General features: G+C 45.9%; 2 protein-coding genes across 3 annotated transcripts in view; one reads left to right on the top strand and one right to left on the bottom strand.

Moving 5' to 3' along the window:
- Positions 1-27,960, bottom strand: part of RPL7A (ribosomal protein L7a) — a 304,745-nt gene that overhangs the window by 31,933 nt on the left and 244,852 nt on the right. The window lies entirely within an intron of this gene.
- ABO (ABO, alpha 1-3-N-acetylgalactosaminyltransferase and alpha 1-3-galactosyltransferase) lies at positions 22-27,364 on the top strand. The gene is given in 8 exon segments (XM_068552322.1): positions 22-44; positions 11,442-11,514; positions 13,082-13,129; positions 14,123-14,179; positions 14,578-14,625; positions 15,456-15,491; positions 17,931-18,059; positions 25,858-27,364. Coding segments are annotated over 8 exon segments (1,095 nt in total). The 5' UTR covers positions 22-31; the 3' UTR covers positions 26,549-27,364.

Below are 27,960 nucleotides of genomic sequence, written 5' to 3'. Positions count from 1 at the left end.
GGCTCCTGGCCTGCGGTCGGTCCCAGGAGCCATGGACCCCAGAGGTGAGTGGGGAGGGCCAAGGGCTCCCGGAATGGAGCTGTGGGCCCCGCTCCAGGCATCTGACCGTCTGGCCCAGCTTTTCCAGCTGCACTAGAGCCAGAGGTCCAGAGCCAGCCTTGGCGAGGACAGCACGAGCAGAGAAGGTCTGGGGAGCTGCGCTTGCATGTGTCGGCGGTGGTCTTGGGTAGGGACGCTGCTGGCCCCCAGGGAAGTCGGACGGATGGGATGTGGCCAGGGTGGAGGAGGGTGGAGGGCAGACCCTTGGTGGAGCTGTCCTGATTTGACGTGCCAAGCTCCTGCCCGGGTCTCCTGCAGGTAGGAGCACCTCCGCCTGCCCCCTCTCCCCGGCCCTCTCTTTCCTCTACTCGTCTGGGCCCCAGAGAAGAGAGCCGGCAGTCAGTGAAGGATTTCCTCCTGCTGTAAAGACTGCCTGGTCCAAGTCCCTCCCAGGAGCTTGGACACAGCCAGTGCCTGTGTGGGAGGTAGGAACCCAGGGCGCCTGGCGGGGGTTGGGGGGAGGTGGAGGTGTTGATGGAGAGAGAGGCAGGGAGGGAAGGAGGAAAGGGCCAAGGGGAGGAGAGCCTCCATAGGTCCAGGCTGGGTCCTGGATGTCATGAACCCAGCCCTGATCTGACCCAGCGTCACCTTGTGAGGCTGCGGGTCAAAAGGCAGAGGGGAGGGGACGAGAGAGGGAGGAAGAGGAAGGGGCAGAACAGCGCTAGGCTCCCCAGAGGGTGGTCTGTGCCTCCGAAGTTGAAGGATGGAGGCTCTGCCTGGCCCCCCCCTCCCTGCCCCTCCTTGCTTCTGCCTGGCAACCACTCAGGTCTTACTTGTTAGAACCCACCCACCCCCCTGACCAGCCCCCGGAGTCTCTCTTTACTTGACCAGTGGAGAAGGGTAGGGGAGTGACCCGGGCGGCTCTGGGCTTTCCAGACACCTAGGAAGGCTCCTGTGCCTCTGCTCACATCCCCCCAGCACCCCGAGCAGGAGGAGGTGGCCCTGGTGAGAAGCCGGGAGGGTCCCGGGAGGCCACAAACACCAACACGGGTTCCTCGCTCCTTCTGTTCCCTCCTGGCTCCAAGGACTGGCTTCTGTTCCACTCCTGGCCGGAATGGGGGGCGCGTGCCAGCACCTGCGAGGAGGGATGGGACTTCTGCCGTCCTTCAGGGGGTCAGGGCTCAGCCCGGGCAGGACCCAGGTCCCCGCCTGCTAACGGGAGCCCCTGGGTGCGTGGAGGAGCGCACATCTCCCTGGAAGAGAAGACCAGAGGACACGGCCACCTCTTTTTGTGACATTTAATGCAAAAATTCTCTTTCACTGTTGGGAAGCAGCCAGACTGACCTGGCTGGGGCTGGGCCTCTGGCAGGGCTCCCGGAAGAAATCATTTTCCCACACAGACTGGAATACACTGGGTATTCCTGGTTCACGTTTGTACTGGTTCCCTGAAACCGTGTGTTCTCAGAGTCTACTCTTCATGACCAAAGCAGAGAGGCCCTTGTGAGGGTGGTGGGTGATAGGAAGGGCTACCAGTGCCCAGAGCCAGCCGGATCCCATGGCCTGAGGGCATGAGACACTGGGAGTTAAGTCAGCTGCCCAAAAGGACACCCAGGCTCCGGGTTTCCTGGTCCTGGGGAAGGTGGTGACCACGGCCCCGAGGACGGTCATGATTTGGTGGGGTCCACCAGGGGCGTGTGTTGGTTCTGATGCCAAGCGTCCGGCAGGAGACAAGGCTGGATGGCCCTCTGTTTAGAGTCCCAAGGGCACAACAGCCCTGGTCTGAAGGTCAGGGACCTGGTAGGGTGGCCAATTCATTCCAGTTTGCTAAGGCCTGTCCTGGTTTTAGCACTTTAGTCACGTGTCCTAAACAGGGACTCTGTTGGTCCCATGCAAGCCAGGCAGGGGATCACCCTAGCCTGCATCTGAGCCCTGACATTACCATGAAATCTACATGACTTTGGGCAGAACCGTTCGTTCTGTGTAAAGTCCCTCCTGGCCTGAGCGCCTGTGAGTAATAAGTGCTTTGTGGAATGATGACTCCTGTACTCTCCTTTGCAAAGCCCTCTGTTCCCCCCTACCCCCACCCCCGGGCACCAATCAGCTGTTTTCAAGGAAGAAGTTCAGGGTGGCGTAGGGACCACCTGAGGCCCTTTGAATATTTGAAATTAAAAATCACTGGCTTAAATTACTTACTTGGTTAGTGACTAATAATGCGTTCTCTGTTCATTTGACTTAATCTGTCAGCAGCAGCCCAGGGACACGTTTGGGTGTGGTTTGGCTTGTCAGGGCACGCAGCCTTCAGGAGCCTGCCTTAGAGACACCCTTCCCCACCTGACCCCCAAACCCTCTCCCTCCCTGGCACCATTTTCGACATCCTGCCCGGGTGCCACCCAGACCACCCCTGGGGCCTGGTGGTCCAGTTTCCAGTCTCTCTGGATCCTCCGACATCAGGTGTTTTCCACGGTCTCTTGCAGCACCCTACCTCTCCCTCCTCTGTCTGGTCCAGCGCACCTCGCCGCTCCCTCCCTTCCTGAGTTCACTTCCCGGTCCAGAGCCACACGCCCTGCATTTGTCTGGGAACAGAGGAGAGCTCCTCGCACTTTGCAACAGAAACTGTGAACTTCAGGTTCACCTGGGCCAGCCCGCTCTGTTTCAGAGACGGGTGAGGAGTGGGGGGCTCAGAAAGTCAGCTGGAAAGTGCCAGAACCCAGACCAGTCCCCAGCCCTGAACTACGGAACAGCTGTGCTGAACAAGGTGTGGGCTGAGAAGATTCCATCCACATCTGTGCATTGAGCTTCTACTGTGTACCAGACACCGTCTAGAGAGGGGGCAAGAGAAGTGTCAGAACACACGTCCCCGGTGCCACTGGGCAAGGCGGACACCACGCAGGATGTTCGGGGAAACTTACAAGCAGAGAAATGGTCCAGCTGGCACATAATAGCCCAGCTCTCAGCACCCGGCAGGGTAGATCGGGGAAGGCGGGCTACGAACACCAGCCGTCCTGCGTGCCGATATGCAGACGAAGGGGGTCCCCGAGGTCAGGAATCGGCTTTGCTGGACAGGGGCCGACTTCTGCCCACTCTTCCATCAGCTGGCTCAGGCCGCTGGACCCCATCAGGGGCAGGAGATGAGCGTCCAGGCCCAACCCATTTGTCCGCCCACTTTTTTTGTTTTTAAGGATTATTGTGGTAAAATATGTAACAAGAAACTTACCATTTAAGCCATTTTTAAGTGTACATTTCAGTGGCATTAAGTACACTGTGCAACCATCACCACCATCCATCTCCAGAACTCTGTCATCTCCCCAAATGGAAACCTGAACTCCCCTCCACCCCCGCTCCAGCCCCTGACTCCCCACCATCTACTTTCTGTCCCTGAGGATTTGACTCTTCTAGGTCCCTCAGACAAGCGAAATTCTACAGGATTTGTCCATTTGTGACTGGCTTACTTCACCTGGCATAATGTCCTTGAAGTCCATCCGTGTTGTAGCTCAGGACAAGCCTTTTTAAGGCTGACTCCTTTATCTATCTACCTATCTAGCTATCTAGCTATTTATTTATTTATTTTTGGCTGCGTTAGTCTTTGTTGCTGCGTGCGGGCTTTTCTCTAGTTTTGGCAAGCAGGGGCTACTCTTTGCCGCAGTACATGGGCTTCTCATTGGGTGGCTTCTCTTGTTGCAGAGCACAGGCTCTAGACATGTGGGCTTCAGTAGTTGTGGCTCGAGTGCTCTAGAGTACAGGCTCAGTAGTTGTGGTGCATGGGCTTAGTTGCTCCGCAGCATGTGAGATCTTTCCAGACCAGGGCTCCAACCCATGTCGCCTGCATTGGCAGGCAGATTCTTAACCACTGTGCCACCAGGGAAGTCCAAGGCTGACTCCTATCCCATTGTGTGGCTGCCACACATTTTCTTTATCCATCATCCATAGATGGACATTGGGTTGCTTCCTCTTTTTGGCTCTTGTGAATAAATACTGCTGTGAACACGGGTGTCCAAATATCTCTTTGAGTCTCTGCTTTTACCTCTTTTGGTCATACACCCGTGAGCGGAATTGCTGGATCATATGGGAATTCTATGTTTAGTTTTTTGAAGAATTGCTGTACCTTTTTCCACACGACATGCACCAGGGATACATTTTGAAGGTGGAGCTGACGCGGTGTGATAGTGAATTGGATTCAGGGTGGGAGGGAAAGGAAGTATTAAAGATGCCTTGGAGACTTTTTTTTTTTTTTTTTGGCCATGCCGCACTGCTTGCGGGATCTTAGTTCCCCAGCCAGGGATCGAACCCAGGCCCCAGCAGTGAAAACACCAAGTCTTAACCACTGGACCACCAGGGAATTCCCAGCCTCAGAGCTTTTGATGCATGGTGATGCCCTATCATGAGACAGGAGGAGTGGCCCCCTTGGTGGTGTGGTGATGGGGACCTACAGTCCTGTTTGGCTATGATAATGTTGATGTGCCTTCAGTGGGGGTGGCCATGAATGGTCCAGTTTCCTAGTTCACAGGTCCACAGAGAGGTGAAGGCTGCAGAAGTGACTGGAGGGTCAGCAGTGTAAATATGATATTTAATGCTCTGGTACAAGGTAGGAACCCCTGGGCGGTGAGTGTGGGTACAGAAGGGAGCCCAGGACTGTGCCTGGAGTCTCCAACATTTGTGCTACAGGAAGAGAAAGAGCAAAGGCAGCTGGGCAGGTGTGGCCCGGGAAATAGACCAAAGAGAGCAGAGTTCCACTGTGGCTGATGGGTTAATTCAGACAAGGAAGAGAGCACTGGATTAAGGCTGCTGAGATCCCTGGAGCCTTTGTCAGGGGAAGTTTCAGTGAGGCAGTCAGGGTGAAAGGCTGGCTAGTGAGGGTAAAGGACGGAGGAAGGGTTGGAAGGTTCGGGTATAGAGGACTTTCCTTTCCAAGATTTTCTCTAAAGGGAAGCTCGTGAGAACTGGGAGGAGAGCTGGAGGTGGAGATGTCACAAGAAAAATATGAGTGATGTAGAGATGTCACCCTCTGCTGCATCCCTGCTCTGATGACAGCTATTTCTTCCTGCTCACCTGCTCCTGCAGGCACCTTATTGCCAGGGCACAGCCAACACCCCATTGCTCACCCGATGGGTGAAAACTGGAGTCTTGTACAATCCTTAGCTGCACTGCTCTTCCTATCGTGAGATTGAATTTCATTGCTGCGCGGGCTTTCTCTAGTTGCAGCGAGCGGGGGCTACTCTTCGTTGCTGTGCTCGAGCTTCTCATCATGGTGGCTTCTCTTGTTGCGGAGCACGGGCTCTAGCTGCGTGGGCTTCAGTAGTTGTGGCTCACGGGCTCTCGAGCGCGGGCTCAGTAGTTGTGGTGCACGGGCTTAGCTGCTCCGCGGCATGTGGGATCTTCCTGGGCCAGGGCTCGAACCTGTGTCCCCTGCATCGGCAGGCAGATTCTTAACCACTGCGCCACCAGGGAAGTCCAGGTTGAATGCTTTTTCACATCAGTTGTCATCTCATATACTTTGCCCTTAAAAAATTCAATAGTTGCTCTTATTTATTAAATCGTAGGAGGTATTATTAAGGGAATTAGGGCTTTTTGTGATATGAGTTGTAAGTACTTTTTCCCCCTGAATTTGTTTCTTTTGATTTTGTTTGTGGTTCTTTTTAACCATGCATAACACTTTCATCTTCATTGGGTCATATTTATTTGTCTCCATTTAGGGCTATTTTTTAAAAAAATCTTTTATCAAACTTAGAAAGGCTTTTCCCCTCTCCAAGATTTAAAAAGTAACATGTTATTCTGGTTTATTTTTATGTTTATTCAATGTTATTATTTTGAATAGGTAGTACATTTACATGGTTCAAAAATAAAAATTATACTTCGAGGTATATACTGAGGAGTGTCACTTCTACCTGGTCTCTGCCGGCACTGTTCCCAGCTCCCTGCCCTTTATAGATAACCGTTTTTATTCATTTCTTGTGCCGTCTTTTAGGTATTTTTTTAAAATGTAAATGTAAGTGAATATGGTTATATGTCTTTTCACCCTTCTTTCTTACGCAATAGGTAGAATATTATTTGTACTGTTCTGTACTTTGCTTGAAACATGACCCATATATTCCAACTGCATCCCCCTCACTTTTTTTTAACAGTTGCATAGGAACCCTTATTGGATGCACCGCAGTTAATCACCTCGCCCCCACTGATGAACACTTGGTTTGTTTCCAGTCTTTTGCTCTTACATACAAAGCCTATCAGTCATTCTACATGTGTGTAGCTTTCTCTGCCGTGTACATTCTCAGAAGTGGGTTTGCTGGGTCAGATGCTAAGTGAGTCTGCCTCTGGGTAGATACTGTCTGATCTTCCTTTATGTGGGGTGCTACCCTTTTCTACTTCCCTCAGCAGTGTTTCTCACCCACCCCACTCCACACACACAATTATGGCACTGTAAGGAGAAAAATTAAATTGCATTTAAATTGTCCCTAAAGGGGCTTCCCTGGTGGCGCAGTGGTTAGGAATCCGCCTGCCAATGCAGGGGACACAGGTTCGAGCCCTGGTCCGGGAAGATCCCACATGCTGCGGAGCAACTAAGCCCGTGCGCCACAACTACTGAGCCTGCGCTCTAGAGCCCGTGAGCCACAACTACTGAAGCCCGCGCGCCTAGAGCCCGTGCTCCGCAACAAGAGAAGCCACCGCGATGAGAAGCCCGTGCACTGCAACGAAGAGTAGCCCCCGCTCGCCGCAACTAGAGAAAGTCTGCACACAGCAATGAAGACCCAACGCAGCCAAAAGTAAATAAATAAATTTATTTTAAAAAGGAAAGAAAGAAAGCTCTACACCAAGGTGTGAGCAGGCGCGGTCGTCTGCACAGTCCCGCCTGGAGAGCATCCAAACATGTTTGGTATTTTCGCCATCTATGGTGAGAAATGGTATCTCGCTGTGGCTTTTTTGTTTGTTTGTATTTAAAACGGCTTCAGGAATAACTGACATACAATAAACTACACATATTTAAAGTGTGCTGTTGGATAAATTTTAAGATTTGTGTACATCCATGAAGACGTCACCACAATCAAGATAATGAACAAATCTGCCACCCCCAAAGTTTCCTCTTGCCCTTCGGCAACCTGCCCCACCTTCCCCACCCTTGCCATGCAAGGCAGCCACTTGTCTGCTTTTTGTCCCTCTAGACTAGTTTGCATTTTCTAGAATTTAATATAAAGGGAATTGTACAGTAATGACTCCTTTTCATCTGGCCTCTTATTATTTTGCAACTTCTCCATGCAGATCTGTGTATCCAGTTCATTCTTTCTGCTATTGTGTGGACACACCTCAATTTGTTTATCTATTAATCTGATGATTTGGGGTGTTTTGAATTCTTAGCCATGACAAATAAAGCTGCTGTACCAGTCCTGTCCCAGTCTTTGTACAGACATGATTTCATTTCTCTGGGTCATCTGGTAGGAAATGCCAAACTATTTTGCAGAGTGGTTGCATAATTCTACGTTCCCGCCACAAGCATATGAGAGTTCCACTTGCTCCACGCCCTCACCATCATTTGGTGTTAGTCATCTTTTTAATTCTAATAGATATATAATGGTATCTTACTGTGATTTTGTTTTATTTTATTTTTTAAATGAAGATTTCTTTTAAAATTTTTTTTAAATTTAAATTTTTATTTATTTATCTTTTAGCTGGCTGTGCCACACGGCTTGTGGGATCTTAGTTCCCCAACCGGGGACTGAATCCTCGCCCTTGGCAGTGAAAACATGGAGTCCTAACCAATGGACCGGCAGGGAATTTCCTCTTACTGTGATTTTAATGTACATTTTCCTAATGACTAATGAAGAACATTTTTCATGAACTGTTTTTCGCCATCTCTACATCTTCTTTAAGGAAGTGAAGGGTGTTCAGATCATATATATATGTATATATATCATATATATATGTATATATATGATATATATGTGTGTATATATACATATGTTTGTTTTCATATAATTGGGTTTTAGATACAGCTCCTTTACCAGATATGTGATTTGGAAATTATTTTTTCCAGGCCTGACTTGTCTTTTTATTCTCTTAACTGTGTCATTCACAGAGCAGAAGTTATTCATTTTGATCAAGTCCAGCTTTTGAATTTTTTCTTTTATGGATACGGCTTTTGGTTTTGTATCTAAGAAATCTTTGCCTAATCCAAGGCCATAAAAGTTGTATTCTGTTTCCTTCTAAATGTTTTATAGTTTTAGCTGCTATATTTTTGTCTATGACCCATTTCAGTTAATTTTTGTACATGGAACGAAGTTCGTTATTTTGTGTACAGATTGCCAATTGTTCCAGCAGATTTGTTGAAAAGACTGCTTTCTCCACTGGATTGCCCTTGCACTTTGTCAGAAATGAATTGACCACCTGTGTGTATGTGTCTGTTCTGGACTCTATTCTGCTCCGTTGATTGGTTTATCTTAATGAAGTTCACCTGGTCTTGATTATGCTAACTTTCTAATAGGACAGAACTTAAAATTATGTAGTCCTTTGAATTTATTTATATTTTTCAAAGTTATTTCGACTGCTATAAGTCCTTTGCATTCCCATATGGATTTTAGAATTCAGCTAGTCAATTTCTCCAAAAACCTTGCTGGGATTTTGATTGGAATTATTAATATATTGAATCTATAAGTTAATTTGGGGAGGTTTGACATCTTAACAATATTAAGTCTCCTGATCCATGATCACGGTAGTACTCACCATTTTAAAAGACTTCCTTAGTGTCTCTCAGCAATGTTTTGTAGTTTTCCCTGCACATGTTTTGCACATTTTTTGGTCAGAATTTTCTGACAAAGTATTTCATATTTTTTATACTATTGTGAATGGGTTGTTTTATTAATTTCCATTTCTGGTTGTTGGTTGTTAGTATAGAAAATAACAATTGATTTTTGTATATTGACCTTGTATCCTGTGGTTTTGCTAAACTCACCAACTGACTTATTAGTTCTAGTAGCTTTTTTATAGATTCCATCAGATTTGCTACATAGATGAACATGTAGACGGGGATAAAGACAGATCTGCTTTTTCCTCTCCAATCTGGATGCATTTCTTTTTCTTTCTTTTTTTTTAAAGCAGCTCTATAGGGGTAAAGTGGACATATAATAAACTGCACATTTATTTAAAGTGCAGAATTTAGTAACTTTTGATATGTATACACCTGCAAAACCATCGCTACAGTCACAAAAATTAATATAGCTATTATTACCCCCAAAGAGTCCTGTGCTCATTTGCAATCCCTCCCTGGCACGCTTACCTACCCACCTCCATCCCCAGGCAACCACTGTTCTGTTTTCTAGCACTATAGATTAATTTGCATTTTCTAGAATTATATAGAAATGGAATCCTGCATTAAATACTTGCTTTTATCTGGATTATTTCCACCCAGCTTAATTTGTTTTAAACTATGACTATAAGCTTAATTGATGTAATTCTCTCTCAGACACACACGACGGGACAGAACAGACTCTCAAGTATGACAAAAACTTCTTATGCACTTAAAAATCTTGTCCATTTGTTAAATCAAACACAAATTGGACATATCAAATTCCCTTAAACATTTAAAATATAGGACACATAGAGTTTATACAAAATGATACAATGTAACCAAATTCATTGTAAACTTGTATAAGCACATGTTTTTGTTTTGTTTTGTTTTGGTTTGTTTTTAAAAATTTATTTATTTTATTTATTTATTTTTGGCTGCATTGGGTCTTCGTTGCTGTGCACGGGCTTTCTCTAGTTGCGGTGAGCGGAGGCTACTCTTCATTGTGGTGCGCGGGCTTCTCATTGCGGTGGCTTCTCTTGTTGCAGAGCACGGGCTCTAGGTGCGTGGGCTTCAGTAGTTGTAGCACGTGGGCTCAGTAGTTGTGGCTCGCAGGCTCTAGGGTGCAGGCTCAGTAGTTGTGGCGCACGGGCTTAGTTGCTCCACGGCACGTGGGATCTTCCCGGACCAGGGTTTGAACCCGTGTTGCCTGCATTGGCAGGCGGATTCTTAACCACTGCGCCACCAGGGAAGTCCTGTTTTGTTTTGTTTTTAATTTTTGTTTTTTTATTGACATATAGTTGATTTACAGTGTTGTGTTAGTTTCAGGTGTACAACAAAGTGATTCAGTTATACATATATATATTCTTTTTCAGATTCTTTTCCCTTATAGGTTATTATATAATATTGAGTATAGTTCTCTGTGCTATACAGTCGGTCCTTGTTACTTATGTATTTTATATATAGTAGTGTGTATACGTTAATCCCAAACTCCTAATTTATCCCTCTCCCACCCCTTTCCCCTATGTCTGTTTGTGTGTCTATTTCTGTTCATTTGTATAATTTTTTTTTAAGATTCCACATATAAGTGATATCATGTGATATTTGTCTTTTTCTGTTTGCCTCACTTCACTTAGTATGATAATCTCTAGGTCCATCCATGTTGGTGCAAATGGCATTATTTCATTCTTTTATGGCTGAGTGATATTCCATTGTATATAAGTACCACATCTTTATCCATTCATCTGTCGATGGACATTTAGGTTGCTTCCGTGTCTTGTCTATTATAGATAGAAGCACATGTTTTTGGATACATCCCTGAGTTTATACATCCCTGGGTTTTCACATTTTCATACCCAGTCAGAGGAAACTGAGGTATATGCCCTTACCAAATGAAATTCTTTGGTAAATGTTTCTGGGCTGCACCCAGATGTACATAGTTTTCTTAGTCCAACACTCGGGAGCCCCTCGTATTTGTGATCAACGAGATTCTGGCTGCTGGGACATCAGACTTGGGCCTCCGAGACCCAGCGGTGCAGTGGCTATGGGGTGGGGGGTTCTTTATCAAGGGTGGAGCTTGTTAAACCCACAGCCTTCAGCTAAGATTTTACTAACGCATATGATACAGCTTCCTTCAAACGTGCATGTCCCCCGGAAGTGTAGCGTCCCTGCAGTGGTCTCCCAGGCCTTACTTTTTTGGCTGCGTGGAACTCTGGGGTGAGCCCCTACAGCATCAGGGCTTCAGGTGTTTATGGGGGTTGGAATCCCCTCGGCGAGATTTGTCTCTCACGGTCCTTCCGTGCCTCGTCTCCCACCCTGCTGGTCCGTTCATGGCCACGGTCCATTGCACCCGCTCCTTTGGAGCGTACGAGTGGTCCTGGCCCCCCGGGGGCCTGCCAACAAGCAGGGGCACCCAGGCAGGTGCCCAGGGGCTGCAGGGCGAGGCTCAATGGGATTATGCTTCCAGGAGAGGTTCAATCACCCACCTTCCCCGTGAGCGCACAAGAGGGAGAGGGCTTCCGGCTGGAGCCGACAGGAGGCTGTTCCTGGCCAGTGCCCAATTCTGGTCTCAACAAGGTGATTTGGGGACCAGGTAAACTAGCCCCAAGTGACCTAGGCTTCCTCTCCACAGAATTCTGGGGAAAGAGCACCAAGTTCTGGCTTTGCCTCATCCTGCTCTTCGCTGTACTTCTGGGCTTCTATAGGTAAGGAGGATGGTAACAGCCCTGGGGCCCTATGGCAGGTGAGGATTTATGACTTACGTGACTTAACCTACTTACGACTTACTTACGTTAACTGAATGAGACCAGCTAGATTTTTCCCCCTGTAACAGTGATCCCAGAGAAGCCGTGAATGACATTGTAATTCCCATCTTGCAGATACTCCTTGCCTCATGTCACAACACTTGACAGGGGCAGGGCTGAGATGCAGGTTCCCAGTCAGCACTTGGCTCTGCTCTGGGGTGATTAACAGGTGGTTTTGGTTTGTTTGTTTGTTTGTTTTCTTTTTTTGGCTTGCGGGATCTTAGTTCCCCGACCAGGGATCGAACCCACATCCTAGGCAGTGAAAGCGGAGTCCTAACCACCGGACCGCCAGGGAATTCCCACCAGGTGTTAATATAACTGTAGGTGACAGGTTCACCTGGGGGTGAGTGTAAACATGACTGAGGTTTGGAGGGCTTCAAAAGGCAGCGATTTATAGCCTTTTAGAAATGTCAATTACGTCATCATATGGGATTCACATCATACTTTAAATACATTTATTGGGAACAGATGACATGCTTTTACTGCATTTTATTACTCTTGTTTATGTTTTAAAACAAACTTGGTAGCTGTAGACATTCCCTTAAAAGAATCTAGTCGATACTTTTTCAGTTCTTATTCCACAAGAGGGTGAAATTGCCCCTAGACTCAACTTTGCAATGGGTGCTGAATGTTTATATAATACTGCAGAGCGCAGACGCATACTTATTTAGTTGTTAGCTGTAGAGCTATACACATTTTCACTGATGACTTTTGCAAAGAAATTTGTTAGAAAGAGCTTCCATTTATTGGGTGTTTATTCTGTGCTAGGCACAGCTCGGGGAGCGGGGGGAGCTGGAAAGGCTGCAGCTCCCTCTCTGCTCTGACTTAACTAGGGAGCTGCTGATCGTGTGAGCCTCATAGGGAGCTGCTGATCGTGTGAGCCTCAGCGCCCCTCTGGTCCCTCAGCGTTCGGCTTTTAGTGCTCTGTGTGGCAGGGCTGTTGTAAAACAGAAAGGAGGCATGGCTCTCCACTTTAGAGTGTACGCCGATCACTCAGAGAACCTGTTAAAAACAGAGATTTCTACACACACACACACACACACACACACACACACACACACACACACACGCACACCCCTCCCAGCTGCTCAGGGCTGGATTCAGGGAGTCTGGAATTGCATCTAAAAATAACTCCTTGGATGATTCTGAGGCAGGGGTCCCAGATCCACAGAGAGGAAGGCCGTGAACACTTACAAGCTATTAGGTATGGGGAGGTTGGGTTAAAATAGGGTGTCTGGTGGTGGGGCCAGCAGGGCACCGCCTGGGGGGGTCTGCCTGTGCACCCCATTCTCTCCTCCCACCCGAGTGAGATGTCCCATTGGCTCTGCTCGGGCCCCACGTCTATTTTCCCAGGAGCCAGAGAACAAAAAGTCAGAAAGCTGTGTTGAAGTCTCAGCCTCAAAACACAGCCCTTCTGCTCTCCTCTGCCACGTGAGGACTCAGCTCCGCACTCCTTTTTGTCCCCCAGCAATGTTTTCAGCCTGATCTCCACTTGGCAGAGAGAAGAGTCTCAAAGGTAATGCACGGGTCTTTGGAGTCAAGGTGGTTCCTTCTAGAAAGACCTAGAACAGAAATAAAAATACGAGGGATGTATTGAATTGGAGGTCGTTATAACCAAAGAGGCACTCAGTTCCCGGCTGATTCCAAGTTCCTCTCTCTACCACGTTTTCTCAAACCCTAAAAAAGAACAGAGGTGGAATCCTCATTGCTGTTGGAAAGGACACGTTTACAGGCTGAGGATTGGGGACGAATAGTGACCGGTGTTGATTCCCTGTGGCCCACCCGTGATGGGGTGCCCCCCGACCCCATTAGCACTCAGATAGGTAAAGTCTCATTTTCCTCCCAGAGCTAATTCCTCTGGGGTCATCAATCTCCGGCTGACTGAGAACAGATAAGGTGAGAGCTCCTAACCAGTGCCGGTCATGAGCCCGCAGGGCAGGACCTCAGAACCAAGTCCGGTCCAGCTCCCTCCTCTGTTCAGCACTTGGGGGCCCAGCAAATGCTTGCTGGACAGAAGGGGGGGATGAGCTGACGGGACTTTACTCCCTCAGCAGCCCTGAGGTCCACCACCTGCAGGGCCAACAGGAGAGTCTGCCATTTAGGTAATGACTTTCACCTCCTTTCATCCACAAAAGTTGGCATTCCTGAGCCTCGCCCAGAAGCGAACCTTTGCTTGGTCTTCAGGATGGGGACAGGCGCCACGAAGCTTCTTCGGTGGTGCGGATCAGGATTGGTGCGGGAAGGCAGGGCTGGGGGAGAGGTAGCGGCTGGGGAGGGGGCGGGGCTGGGGGAGAGGTAGCGGCTGGGGAGGGGGCGGGGCTGGGGAGAGGGAGGGGCTGGCAGAGGGGGCGGGGCTGGAGAGATGGAGAGGCTGGCAGGGAGGGCAGGGCTGGTGGAAGTGGATTCGAACCTAGCCTTTGCCTGGTTAGCCCCCTCTCCTCTTAAGGGGGCACTTTCTTAGCAAGATGCTACTTTTGAAGGAATGGCTGAGAACCTTTCCTCTCTGCAGCCAGGATACACACAGCGTGGTTCTGCAGCGGATGCAGCTGGAGAAAAAGGAGTCCAGGTAGGGCGGGAGCTGGGCTCCCAGGGGTGAGGGGGGCATTGCCAGAGCTTCCTTTGGGATTCCAGGGCCAACTTGGGCAGCCATGGCTCCTGCTCCTTCCCCCCAGAGCGGGGCTCTCCCCAGGCCAGTTTGTCACCATCGGGCGTGGAATCCCTTTGGGCAGAGCTGAGTGGCACCAAACTCCCAGACAGGGTCAGCGTGTCCAAGGTTTCTTTGCCCTGCTTCTCGCCCCTGGTCCTCTCACCTGGCCACACGGCCCAAGCTTTGCAGCCATGGGGAGCTTTCCTTAGTAGGGGCTGTGGTGTGATGGCCCTCGGGGGGTCCTGGCCGGTCTGGCACGGCAGTGCTTCTCCCAGCACCCTGTCCCCAGCTCTAAGCACTCTGTTTTCCTCCCTCAGTGAACGTGACTGTCCCCTGGACACCTGCAGGATACCTGAAGTACCCAGGTATCGGAGATCTCATCTTCGGGCTGTTTCTGTGCCTAGTTCCAAGCGAGTCACCACGTGTCTCCCTCCTCCATACTCCTCCCTCACCCCCCACCCCCCGCACCTCACAGAGCCTGATTTGTGAGATTTGTTACGGGGGAAGAAGCAAGGGAAGTGGGGGAGGAGGGTAATAAGGGGCAAAAAAGAACGGGAGCAGGCGTTAGATGATGGGAGTCCCAGGTGAGTTCCACGTGCCCTCGGGTCTCATGGCTGCCCCAGCCCAGCTGTCTTACATGGGGTAGACTTAGCCACAGTTTCTCAGCCCTCAGCTCCGTTGAAAACTGACAGTGTGGCAGGGAGGGCATGGGGGGCAAACGAGGCAGCACGGAAGGAGTGGGGCGGGGGGCGAGGAGGCTCCAGGCGGAACACACGGGGTGGACGGCGTGGATGGGGTGGGTGCGGACCAGCCCTGGGCTTCCCAGCCCTGAACGCAGCAGGACACGAGGACCTTAGTCGTGATGAGTTAGACCCCAGCAAGGACTTACAGTGCCCAAGGAGAGAAGAAAGAGACATGGGTGGGTCTCTAACCTCAGCAGTGTCATAGAACAGTTCGGGAAGATCCTCCTTTCCTTTCCTCATATCTCAGCCCCATCAGTTTATCCCCGGGGAAGTGCGTGGCCTCCCCAGGGCCGGGTGGGCGCAGCTGGATGAAGGAAGGAAGGAAGGGAGGAAGGAGGTCCCTGTGGCTGAATGCCACCTCCTGGCAGGGCTGGCACACTGAACCGGCGGGAGGCCCCTCGCAGCCGTGGGCATCTATGATGCCTTTTCTCACGTGCGCGTCTTGCCCGCAGGTTGGTTTACCCCAAGGCCCAGCTCCTCAAGCCCACGTGAGTAGACGAGTTCCTGCCACGGCTGCAGCCAGTGGGTTCCCTGCCACCACGTACCTCATGTTTCCTCTTCACTTGCTCCTCTCCCTGGTTCAGTCTTTCTTTCGCCTTTTTCCTTTTCTTTCTTTCTTTCCGTGCTATAGGAGGCTGGGTTCGTTTTTAATGGGTTTGGTACAAGTTGAAGGAGCGATGGAAGAGGCCTCTAATTCTTGGTCATTAGGAGCTGTGTGGAGGTCCATACCAGGCACAGAACCTTCTCTTGTTTCTTCTTGGGGAAGGATGGCAGGGGTCTGGGCTGGGTTATCCCTGAGGTCTTTCCATGGGTGTAAATATCTGAGGAACGATGGTTCCAAACTCACCTCCACACGCAAGCGCCTGTCTCCAAATCCAAGTCTCCTTAGCCTGTGCCTGTACCTCCTGCTTCCACTGCCAGAGAGAGTGCTGGCAGCCCTTTTCTGAGGCACTAGACCCCAGAGCTTCGGGGCAGGAAGTCTCCCAGAGACCACTTTGATCAGCCCTCATTTTATGAGCAGGGAAACTGAGGCTCAGAGAAGTGAAGGAAGTTGCCTGAGGCCCTACGGCTGGTGAGGGGCAGGTCGGGACGCAAGCTGGGTGGTTTCTGTCATGTCATGCCACATCCCCGCCAGGAGAGCTGAAAATGCTCGCTGTCATTGCTGAAACCCATGCCCACCCCTCCTTGAGTTTCTAGAGCTGCCAGCCACGTGTGGCCGTGAACACTAGAAGCAGGACTGCTCTAGAATGAGATGTGCTGTAGGTGTGAAGTGCACAGTGGACTTCAAACACTTAGTACTCGAATAATGTACTAGGAGTTTGGGATTAACACGTACACACTACTATATAGTAAAATAGGTAAACAACAGGGACCCGGTGTATAGCACAGGGAACTATACTCAATATCTTGTAATAACCTATATGGGAAAAGAACCTGAAAAGGAATACATACATGTGTAACTGAATCACTTTGCTGTACACTTGAAACTAACACAACATTGTAAATTAACTATACTTCAATAAAAATATCAGTTACTTATTGAAATGATAATATTTTGTATATATTGGGTTAAAAAAAGTATTGATATATCAAATTACCTGTAATTTTACCTGGTTCCTTTTACTTTTCTGTGGCTCCTAGACCATTTCTAGTTACGTATGTTTCTGTGGGCCAGCACGGATCTGGAGTGACAAGTTGGCATGAGCTTTTTTGGTGGATCCTGGTGGTGTGATGAACGAGTGAATGAACACTCGTGAAATAAGAGTAGGGGGAGAGGTGAGAGGCGTCTGTGCCGCTGGAAGATGGAGAAGGGGCAGAGAACGCAGGGCCCCTGAGAGAGGCGGGGCCTTGAAACTCAGCTTTGTCCCTGAAAGAGAACTCGCGATGTCTCTACTCACAGCAAACGTGTGGGTTTTCCCCACCAAGTGATTCTGACACTCCCCGCAGTTAGCACAGACCCCCACAGGGGGAGGGCTCAGCCCCAGGGCCCCTACTTCACACACCTGTCACAAGGCCAGGTTGTCACCCGTGCTTCCGACCGACGGGCTGTAAATCATTTCTCACCACCCGCTCCTTGGGTTTGATGATTTGCTGGAATGCTCCCAGAACTCAAGAAAACAGTTTACTTAACTAGATTCTTGGCTTGTTGTAAAGGATACAGGTCAGGGACAGTCAGATGAAGAGATAAATAGGGCCAGGAGTGGGGGAGGGGGCGAGGCTTCCACGCCCTCCCCGGGAACATCTCCCTCCCAGCACCTCTATGTTCTCACCAACCCGGAAGCCCCCCGAACCCCACAGTCTAGGGACTTTTATGGAGGCTTCAACACGCTGGCATGATGGAGTATTAACTCAGTCTCCAGCCCCTCTCCCTTCCCTGGAGGATGGGATGCGAGGCTGAAAGTTCCAAGTTTCTAGTCCTGGCTTGGTCTTTCTGGTGACCAGCCCCCATCCTGAACTACCCACGAGCCCACCCAGAGTCACCTCATTAGAATAAAAGACACCTCCTACGACCCCGGAAATCCCAAGGGTCTTAGAAGCTCTGTGTCAGGTAAGGGGAGGGGAGGGAGTGGCAAATATATATTTCTTATTATGGCCAAGGACCCACGTGGTGGGAGAGGGCTTAGTGCTTGCCCTCACTGAGACTCTTCTCCTCCTGGAAACAGGGTTGAGAGGCCTCATAGAAGGAACGTCCTATGGGATCCAGCACGTGGCTGGTACTCAGGAGCTACTCTAAGCTAGGGCAGTGAAGGGATGGGAGTGTTGAGTCTCGGTGCTGAGCTTATGGTGCCAAGAGCCCTGGGTTGGGAGTCTGGAGTCCTGTCTGCTCCCAGCTCTGTGGCTCACAGACTGTGCAACTTTGGACAAATCCTTCTCCGTGGCCCACATCCCCATGCCCTGCTCTCACACACTGTGACTCATTTCCCCAGGAGAGTAGACGTGCTGGTCATGACTCCCTGGTTTGCACCCATCATCTGAGATGGGTTCTTTGACTCTGCCATCTTGGATGCACAGTTCAGAAACATCACCGTTGGGCTGACCGTGTTTGCCATCAAAAAGTAAGTGAAGAATGCTCACCCAGGGTAAACCAGGAATCTGGCCCGAGCTGCAGGGGGAGGGGGGCACTCCTCTCTCGGTGTCTCTCTTTTCCAGGACAAGGTACTCAGCTCACAGGGTGGGTGGGGGTGTGGAGGCACGTGTGGCTTTGGGTGTAGGTGAACTTGGTGGGATCTTCAGGGCATCACTGGGCAGACCGCTGCTCAAAACAGCAGCCCCACACCTGCGAGCCATCTGTTCCCGAGGTCACTGTGTCAGCCTTTCAGAGATGGGCAGCTGACATTCACCACTTCCACGTACCAGCCGTTGTGCCAGGGGCTTAACTGCACCACAGCTCATACATGTGTGCTCCATTACCCCAATCTATTACCCAGGGAGGCCAACTGTTTGCAAATATTTTCTCCCATCCTGTAGGTTGCCTTCTCATTTTGTTGATTATTTTTTTTTTTGCTGTGCAGAAGCTTTTCAGTTTGCTGTAGTCTCACTTGTTTATTTTTTGTTGCTTGTGCTTTGGTGGCATATCCAATAAATCATTGCAAAGATCAATGTGCAGGAGCTTTCCCCCTGTTTTCTACTAGGAATTTTATGGTTTCAGGTCTTACATGTAAGTCTTCAATCCATTTCAAGTTAATTTTTCTGAGTAGTGTAAGATAGGGGTCTATTGTCATTCTTTTGCACGTGAATATTCTATTTTCCCAGCACCGTTTATTGAAAAGACTGTCTTTTCTCCACTGAGTATTCTTAGCTCCCTTGTCAAATATTACTTGACTGTATATGCACGAATTTACTCCTGGGCTCTCAGTTCTGTTCCATTGGTCTATGTGTCTATTTTTTTTGCCAGTACCATTACTGTTTTGATTAACTGTGGTTTTGTAATATAATCTGGATGTGTGATGCCTCCATCTTTGTTCTTTTTTTTCAGAATTACTTTGGCTATTCAGGGTCTCTTGTGTCCAAATGTATTTTAGGATTGTTTTTTCCCTTTCTTTCTATTTCTGTTAAAAATACCATTGAAATCTTGATAGGGATTGCATTGAATCTATAGATGACTTTGGGTAGAATGGACGTTTTAGCAATATTAAATCTTCCAATCCACGAACACAGGATATCTTTCCATTCATTTGTGTCTTCTTCAGTTCCTTTCATCAGTGCCTTATACTTTTCAGTATATGGATCTTTCATCTCTTTAGTTAGGTTAATTCCTAAGTATTTTATTGTTTTTCATGCAATTGTAAGTGGGATTATTTTCTTAACTTTGTTTTTTGGATAGTTTGTTGTTAGTGTATAGAAATGCTATTGATTTCTTTTCATGAAGATTTTTTATTAATTCTTGTAGTCATTGCTGTTTTAAAAACAATTAATTAATTTATTTTTGGCTGCATTGGGTCTTCATTGCTGCGCACCGGCTTTCTCTAGTTGCGGTGAGCAGGGGCTACTCTTTGTTGTGGTGCACGGGCTTCTCATTGCGGTATCTTTTCTTGTTGCGGATCACGGGCTCTAGGCACACCGGCTTCAGTGGTTGCAGCACGTGGGCTCAGTAGTTGTGGCATGTGGGCTCTAGAGCGCAGGCTCAGTGGTTGTGGCACACGGGCTTAGTTGCTCCATGGCATGTGGGATCTTCCCAGACCAGGGATCAAACCCATGTCCCCTGCATTGGCAGGCGGATTCTTAACCACTGCACCACCAGAGAAGTCCCAGCTATTGACTTTTGTATGTTGATTCTGTGTCCTGCAACTTTACTGAATCTGTTGATTAGATATAAGTTTTATGGTGTAGTCTTTAGGATTTTCTATATATAAAATCATGTCATCTACAAACAGACAATTTTACTTCTTCCTTTCAGATGCCTTTTACTTCTTTTTCTTGCCTGATTACTCTGGCTAGGACTTTCAGTACTATGGTGAACAAGAGTCATAAAAGTAGGCACCCTTGGGAATTCCCTGGCAGCCCAGTGGTTAGGACTTGGCCCTTTCACTGCCAGGGCATGGGTTCAATCCCTGGTCGGGGAACTAAGATCCCGCAAGCTGTGCGGTGCAACCAAAAAAAAAAAAAAAAAGTGGGCACCCTTGTCCTGTTCCCAGTCTTAGAGGAAAAGCTTTCAACCCTTAACTGTTGAGTATGATATTAGTTGTGGGCTTGTTATACATGGCTTTAATATGTTGAAGTACATTCTTTCTATACCCAATTTGTTGAGAGTTTTTTTTTTATCATGAATGGATGTTGAATTTTGTCAAATGTTTTTTCTGCATCTATTGAGATGATTTTATGATTTTTATCCTTCATTCTGTGAATGTGCTGTATCACATTTATTGATTTGTGTATGTTGAGCCATCCTTGCATCCCAAGGATAATCCCACTTGATCATGGTGTGTCATCCTTTTAATGTGCTTTCAAATTTGGTTTGCTTGTATTTTGTTGAGAATTTTTGCATCTGAATTCACCAAAGATATTGGCCTGTAGTTTTCTTTTCTTGTAGTGTCCTTATTTGGCTTTAATATCAGGATAATGCTGGCCTAGTAAAATGAGTTTGGGAGTGATCCCTTTTCTTCAGTTTTTTGAAAGACTTTGAGAAATATTGGCATTAATTCTTCTTTAAACATTTGGTAAAATTCACCAGTGAAACCATCTGGTCCTGGGCTTTTTTTTTATGGGAGATTTCTGAGTCAATCTCCTTACTCATTTTTGGTCTGTTCAGATTTTCTGTTTCTTCATGATTCAATCTGAGTTATAGGTATGTGTTTCTAGGCACTTATCCACTTCTTCTAGGTTGTCCAATTTGTTGATGTATGGTAGTTCATAGCAGTTTCTTATAATCCTTTGTATTTCTGTGCTATCAGTTGTAATGTTTCCTCTTTCATTTATAATTTTATGTATTTACGTCCTCTCTCTTTTTTCTTCGTTAGTCTAGCTAAAAGTTGGTCTATTTTGTTTATCTTTTCAAAGAACCAATCCTTACTTTCTTTTTTATTGTTTTCCTGTTCTCGATTTCATTTATTTCTGATCTAATGTTTATTTTATTTTTTCCTTTTTTTGAATTTTATTTTATTTATTTTTTATACAGCAGGTTCTTATTAGTTCTCTATTTTATACATATTAGTGTATATATGTCAGTCCCAATCTCCCAGTTCATCCTACCCCCACCCCCTGCCCCGCTTTCCCCCCTTGGTGTCCATACATTTGTTCTCTACATCTGTGTCTCTATTTCTGCCTTGCAAACCGGTTCATCTGTACCATTTTTCTAGATTCCACATATATGCATCAATGTACGATCTTTGTTTTTCTCGTTCTGACTTACTTCACTCTGTATGATGGTCTCTAGGTCCATCCACATCTCTACAAATGACCCAATTTTGTTCCCTTTTATGGCTGAGTAATATTCCATTGTATATATGTACCACATCTTCTTTATCCATTCGTCTGTCGATGGGCATTTAGGTTGCTTCCATGACCTGGCTATTGTAAATAGTGCTGCAATGAACACTGGGGTGCATGTGTCTTTTTGAATTATGGTTTTCTCTGGGTATATGTCCAGTAGTGGGATTGCTGGGTCATATAGTAATTCTATTTTTAGTTTTTTAAGGACCCTCCACACTGTTCTCCAAAGTGGCTGAGGGAATGTAAATCATTCCCTCTAACGTTTATTATTTCTTTCCTTCTGCTAACTTTAGACTTAATTTGTTCTTCTGTTTCTTTTTCCTTGAGGTTTAAAGTTAGGTTGTTTATTTGAGATGTTTCCCTTTTTTTAAAAAAATGCATTTTTCACTATAAACTTCTCTCTTAGAACTGTTTTTGCTGCATCACATACGTTTTGGTATGTTGTGATTTTATTTTCTCAAGATATTTTTTCATTTCTCTTTTGATTTCTTCTTTGATCCATTGGTTGTTCAGGAGCATGTAGTTTAATTTTCATGTATTTGTGAAATTTCCAGCTTTCCTCTGTTACTGATTTCTAGTTTCATACTATGTGGTCAGAAAAGATGCTTGGTATGCTTTCAATATTTTAAGTTTGCTAAGACTTTTTTTTGTGGCCTAACATATGATCCATCCTAGAAAATGTTCCATATGCACTTGAGAAGAATGTGTATTCTGCTGTAGTTGGATGGAATATTCTGTATATGTACGTTAGGTACATTTGGATCTATAGTGTTGTTCAGGTCTGCTGTTTCCTTAAGAGCCTCTGTCTGGATGATCTATCCAATTTTGAAAGTGAGATATTAAAGTCCCCAACTAATATTGTATTGCTCCTTATTTCTCTTTCTAGTTCTGTTAGTATGTGCTCTATATGTTTAGGTGCTCCACTGTTAGGTGCATAAGTGCTTACAATTGTTATATCTTCTTGACGGAGTGACCCTTTTATCATTATATAATGACATTGTTTGTGTCTTTTGATCATTTTTTAGCTTAAAGTCTATTTTTCTGATACAAGTATAGCTACCCCTGCTCTCTTTTGGTTACCATGTGTTTGAAATATCTTCTTTCCATCCCTTCACTATCGATCTATGTGTGTCTTTAAAGCTAAAATGAGTCTCTGTCTTATAGGCAGCATATTGTTGGATCTTGTTTTTTTATTTTTAAGTTTTAAATCCATTCAGCCATTCTATGTCTTTTGACTGGAAAATTTAATCCTTTTCTGTTTAAAATAGGTTAAAGCAATTATTGATAGGTAAGGACTTACTTTTGCCATTTTGTTCATTGTTTTCTAACTGTTTTGTTCCTTACCTTTTATCTTGCTCTCTTCTTTTGTGACTCAATGAATTTTTGTGGTGGTGACTTTGACTCTTTTATCATATATTTTATGTATCTACTACAGGTTTTTCTTTTGTCATTATTATGAGACTTACATAAAATATATTTATAACAACCTATTTTAAGCTGATAATGACTTAACTTTGATAGCATACGTAAATTTTATATTTTTACTTCTCCCTTCTCACGTTTTAGGTTATTGATGTTACAGTTTACATATTTTATATTGTGTATATATTAAAATACATTGTAGTTATGTTTTTAAAATATGTTTGTTTTTCAACTTTTCAACTAGAATTATAAGTGAATTACACACCAGAATCTGACTTTATATATTTACTATTATCAGTGAATTTTACACATATATGAATATGTTTTTATGATATCAACTAACATCCTTTTCTTTCTTGCTTGAAGATTGGAATGCCCTTTACCATTTCTTTTAAGGCAGGTCTAGTGGTGATAAACTCCCTCAGCTTTTGTTTGTTTGGGAAGGTATTTATCTCTCCTTCATTCCTGAAGGAGAGTTTTGCTGGGTGTAGTATTCCTGGTTGACAGCCTTTTCTTTCAATTTTTTGACTATATCATCCCACTCTCTCCTGGCCTGCAAAGTTTCTTTTAAGAAATCTACCTATAGTCTTATGGGGGTTCCCTGGTATGTGATGACTCACTTTTCTCTTGCTGTTTTCAAAATCTTCTCTTCATCTTTGACTTTTTACAATTTAATTATAGTGTGTCTCAGTGTAGTCCTTTTCAGGTTCAACCTTTTTGGTGTCCTTTGGGGCTCATGAATCTGGATGTCCATGTCTCTCGTTTGGGAAGTTTTCAACCATTATTACTTTAAATATATTTTCTGTCCCTTTTTCTTTCTCTTCTTCTGGGATTCCCATAATGAATGTATTATTTCTTTTTATGGTATGTCGTAAGTCCCATAGGCTTCAACAATAAATGTATTATTGTACTTGCTTTATCACTAATCTATTTATCTGTCCATTCTTTTGTCCATCCATCAGTCCATTTTGATATACGTGAAAGTAAATTTCAGACATCAGCACCACTGCCCCCCAGTACTTCTCTGTACATTAACTAGAGTTAACTAGAGTTCAATATGTGTTTACAGTTTTTCTTTTTTCTAGGTAAAATGTACATATGATGAGGTGCACAAATTTTAGTTGTTTTTTAATTGTAAGGCAGTGAACAAAATAGTTAAAGGCCCTGGTTTTGTGGAGATATATTCTAGTGGAAAAAGACAAGAGTAAGTGAAACACAAATACAAAATATGTCAGATGGTGATATGAGCTTTAAAAAATAATTAAGTTTGGGCAAGGGGATAGAGAGCGATTTGTTTTCATATTTATTTGTTTACATATTTATTTGCTCTTTTTTTTATTGAGTTATAATTTGCACATGGTCAAATGTACATGTTCAAGTGCACAGCCTGCTGGAGTTTTACATTTGGATGCATCCGTGTATGTACCAGCTGGAAGAGGTATAAGGCATGTCCAGTTCTGGGCATTAGTCAGAGGATGGAATGCTACTATAGGGGTGAGCATTGCAGGGAATGGATTCCAGGCAGAAAAAAATGCAAAGGTCTGGAGGAGTATGCATGGCATGTGTCAGGAATATCTAGGAGCTGGCCTGCCCAGGACAGAGGATGGAGGACAGAGAAGATGTAGACAAGGTCAAAGCATATCTTGTAGGGCCCAGTAGACCACTATAGGATCTTTTTGTTTTTTAAGTTTATTTTTAAAAATTTATTTATTTATTTATTTATTTTTGGCTGAGTTGGGTCTTCATTGCTGTGCACGGGCTTCTCATTGCAGTGGCTTCTCTTGTTGCGGAGCATGGGCTCTAGGTGCGCGGGCTTCAGTAGTTGTGGCGTGCGGGCTTCAGTAGGTGTGGCACACGGGCTTCAGTCGTTGTGACTTGCAAGCTCTAGAGTGCAGGCTCAGTAGTTGCAGCACACGGGCTTAGTTGCTCTGCAGCATGTGGGGTCTTCCTAGACCAGGGATCAAACCCCTTTTCCCCTGCATTAGCCAGCTGATTCTTAACCACCAGGGAAGTCCCACTGTAGGATCTTGAATTGCTTTGTTTTTTTGTTAAGACAAGAAGCCATTTATTTTATGCATAGTAGTTTGTACCTTTTAGTCCCCTACCTCAGTCTTGCCCCTCCTCCACTAGTATCCCCACTGGTAACCACTAGTTTGTTCTCTATATCTCTGAGTCTGTTTCTGTTTTGTTATATTCATTTGTTTTATTTATATTGTACACCACAGGGAATATAGCCAATATTTTATAATAACTTTAAATGGAATATAATCTATAAAAATTTTGAATGACTATGATGTACACCTGAAACTAATATAGTATTGTAAATCAACTATACTGCAGTTAAAAAAAAAAAGACAAGAAGCCATTGGAGGGTCCTGAGCTGGGAGGTATCCATCATTTGGATACTATCTATCATTTGAATTTTTGCCAAACTTGTGGATTAATAAAATATTGTATGGTTGAGAGTATTTGCTCAACACCAAGCAATCTGAATCCCTCCTCTTACTATCCAGTCAGGGTACATTGTCTTTAGCTAGTAGAGTGTCTATGGTTTTTATTTTGATTTTTTTGATTTTTAATTGTGGTAAAATGCACATAACATAAAATTTACCATCTAACCTATTTTTAAGTATACAGTTCAGTAGTGTTACGTAGTCAAGTTGTTGTGCAACCGTCACCACTGCCCCTCTCCAGAACTGTTCTCATCTTGCAAAACTGAAACTTTATGCCTATTAAACACTAACTCCCCATTCCCCCTCCCCCAATCTCTGGCAACCACCGTTCTATTTCTGGGTCTGTGAATTTGTCTATTCTAGGTACCTCATACAAGTAAAATCATATAGCACTTGACTTTTTGTGGTTGGCTTATTTCACTTAGCATAATGTCCTCAAGGTACGGCTGAAGTTTTATAAACTGTTTTTGCCTAAAAGTCTATTATTTTGCTGCTGTGTGGTTCTGTTAACACCCACCCTCTCTTTCCTGGGGGGGCTTGTTGGTTTCAGATACGTGGTCTTCCTGAAGCTCTTCCTGGAGACGGCCGAGAAGCACTTCATGGTGGGACACAAGGTCAACTACTACGTCTTCACCGACCAGCCAGCGAACGTGCCCCAGATCCCCCTCCAGGAAGGGAGGCAGGTGGTGGTCCTCGAGGTCCGAAACTACAAACGCTGGCAGGACATATCCATGCACCGGATGGAGACGATCAGCAACTTCTCCCAGCAGCGCTTCCTCCGCGAGGTCCATTACCTGGTGTGCTTGGACGTGGACATGAAGTTCAGCGACCATGTGGGTGTGGAGATCCTGGCACCGCTCTTCGGGACCCTCCATCCTGGTTTCTACAGGGGTGATCGCCAGTCCTTCACCTATGAACGCCGGCCCTTGTCTCAGGCCTACATTCCGAGAGATGAGGGTGATTTCTACTATGCGGGAGGCTTTTTTGGGGGGTCGGTCCCTGAGGTTTACCGGCTCACCATGGCCTGTCACCAGGCGATGATGGCCGACCAGGCCAACGGCATCGAGGCCGTGTGGCACGATGAGAGCCACCTGAACAGGTACCTGCTGTACCACAAGCCCAGCAAGGTGCTGTCCCCCGAGTACCTGTGGGATGAGCATATGCTGCGGAGACCACCTTTACTCAGGAAACTTCGATACGTGGCTGTGCCCAAGAACCACGCAGAGATTCGGAACCGATGAGAACACACTTCCCAAGAGAGCCCATGTTATCAGGCTGTAGGGCATGTCAGTGGTTCTGCTGTCTTGGTAAGGGATTGGCCAAAGATTTGATGACGTGGATGAGGCCATCTCTTTGTTTCCTCCTCTGGAGGGTCTTCCATCACTCATCAAACAAACCCAGCTCTGGGTTTTCATTCCCTCCTAATCCTGCATTCTCTTTAAATGTGACTGATCCTTCAAGGTCTCTACAAGGTCACTTTCTTATGAAGCTTTCTTTGGTTCTCGCTTCTTCCTGTGGTTGAAGTGAATTGCTCTTCCCTCTGCATTTCCATAAAGTACTAAGTGTATTCTTTGGCTATGTCTGCCATTCTGCCTACATTACCCATTGGCCTTGCCCATTACAATGTGAGCTCCTGACGGCAGAGGCCAAGTACATACCTCAGTGCCTGATGCCCAGGGACTCTCAAAACTGTTCACATTTAAATTTAAGGAACTCTTTTTTTTTTTTTAGCTGTGCAGCCCAGCTTGTGGGATCTTAGTTCCCTGACCAGGGATTGAACCTGGGCTCTCGACAGTGAAAGCGTGGAGTCCTAACCACTGGACAGCCAGGGAATTCCCTAAATTTAAGGAACTCTTAAAAGCCTATTTTACCATGTCCTGAGACAGCAGGAGAGGCCCAGCCTGAAAGCACCTCCTAGGTTTGGTTTGCTTGTGTTGCTAGCTTGTTGCTTTGGATTGTTTGTCTTTTTCTTATTGATTTGTAGGTGTCTGTTACATATTTTGGATGCTAGTACCTTTATCAGACACATGTTAAAAATAGCTTCTTCCAGTTTTTATGTTGCCATTTCAACTCTTTTAATGTAGGTAAATTTAAGAAATCATCCCCTGCTTTGAAATCATGAAGATAGCCTCCTATGTTATCCTCCAAAAGCCTTATGTTTTTGCCTCACACTTAGGTCTTTAATCTACTGAAATTGACTTGTGTGTGGTTTTAATGTAAAGGCCCATTTTAACTTTCCTTTCTCTGGACAACCATTATCCGAGCACCATTTATTGAAAATGTGTTCGAAAACTTATTGAAAAGTTCTTTCCCCTACTGATTTGCAATATCATCAGTCACATAGCATCAAGTGTCCCTATGTGCCTAGGTTTATTTTGGGGTTCTCTAGTCTGTGTTCCATTGGTCTGTTTGTCTATCCTTATGGCAATAACACATCATCTTAGTTACTCTAGGTTTATAAATAAGTCTTCGTATCTGGTTGGGTAAGTCCTCCCACATGGTTTCTCAAGAGTATCTTGACTGCTCTCGGCCTGTTGCATTTCCATCTAACTTTTAAACTCTTTTGTCAAATTGCACAAAGGAGCCTTCTGTTTTTTTGTTTTTTAAAGACTTAAAGACTTAAGTCTTTAAGACTTAACCACTTAAAGACTTA

The sequence above is a fragment of the Eschrichtius robustus genome, chromosome 10 (genome assembly GCF_028021215.1).
Source record: "Eschrichtius robustus isolate mEscRob2 chromosome 10, mEscRob2.pri, whole genome shotgun sequence".
NCBI classification, from domain to species: domain Eukaryota; kingdom Metazoa; phylum Chordata; class Mammalia; order Artiodactyla; family Eschrichtiidae; genus Eschrichtius; species Eschrichtius robustus.
The sequence above is the reverse complement of the archived record's forward strand: the minus strand, read 5'-3'. Positions and strand labels throughout refer to the sequence as shown.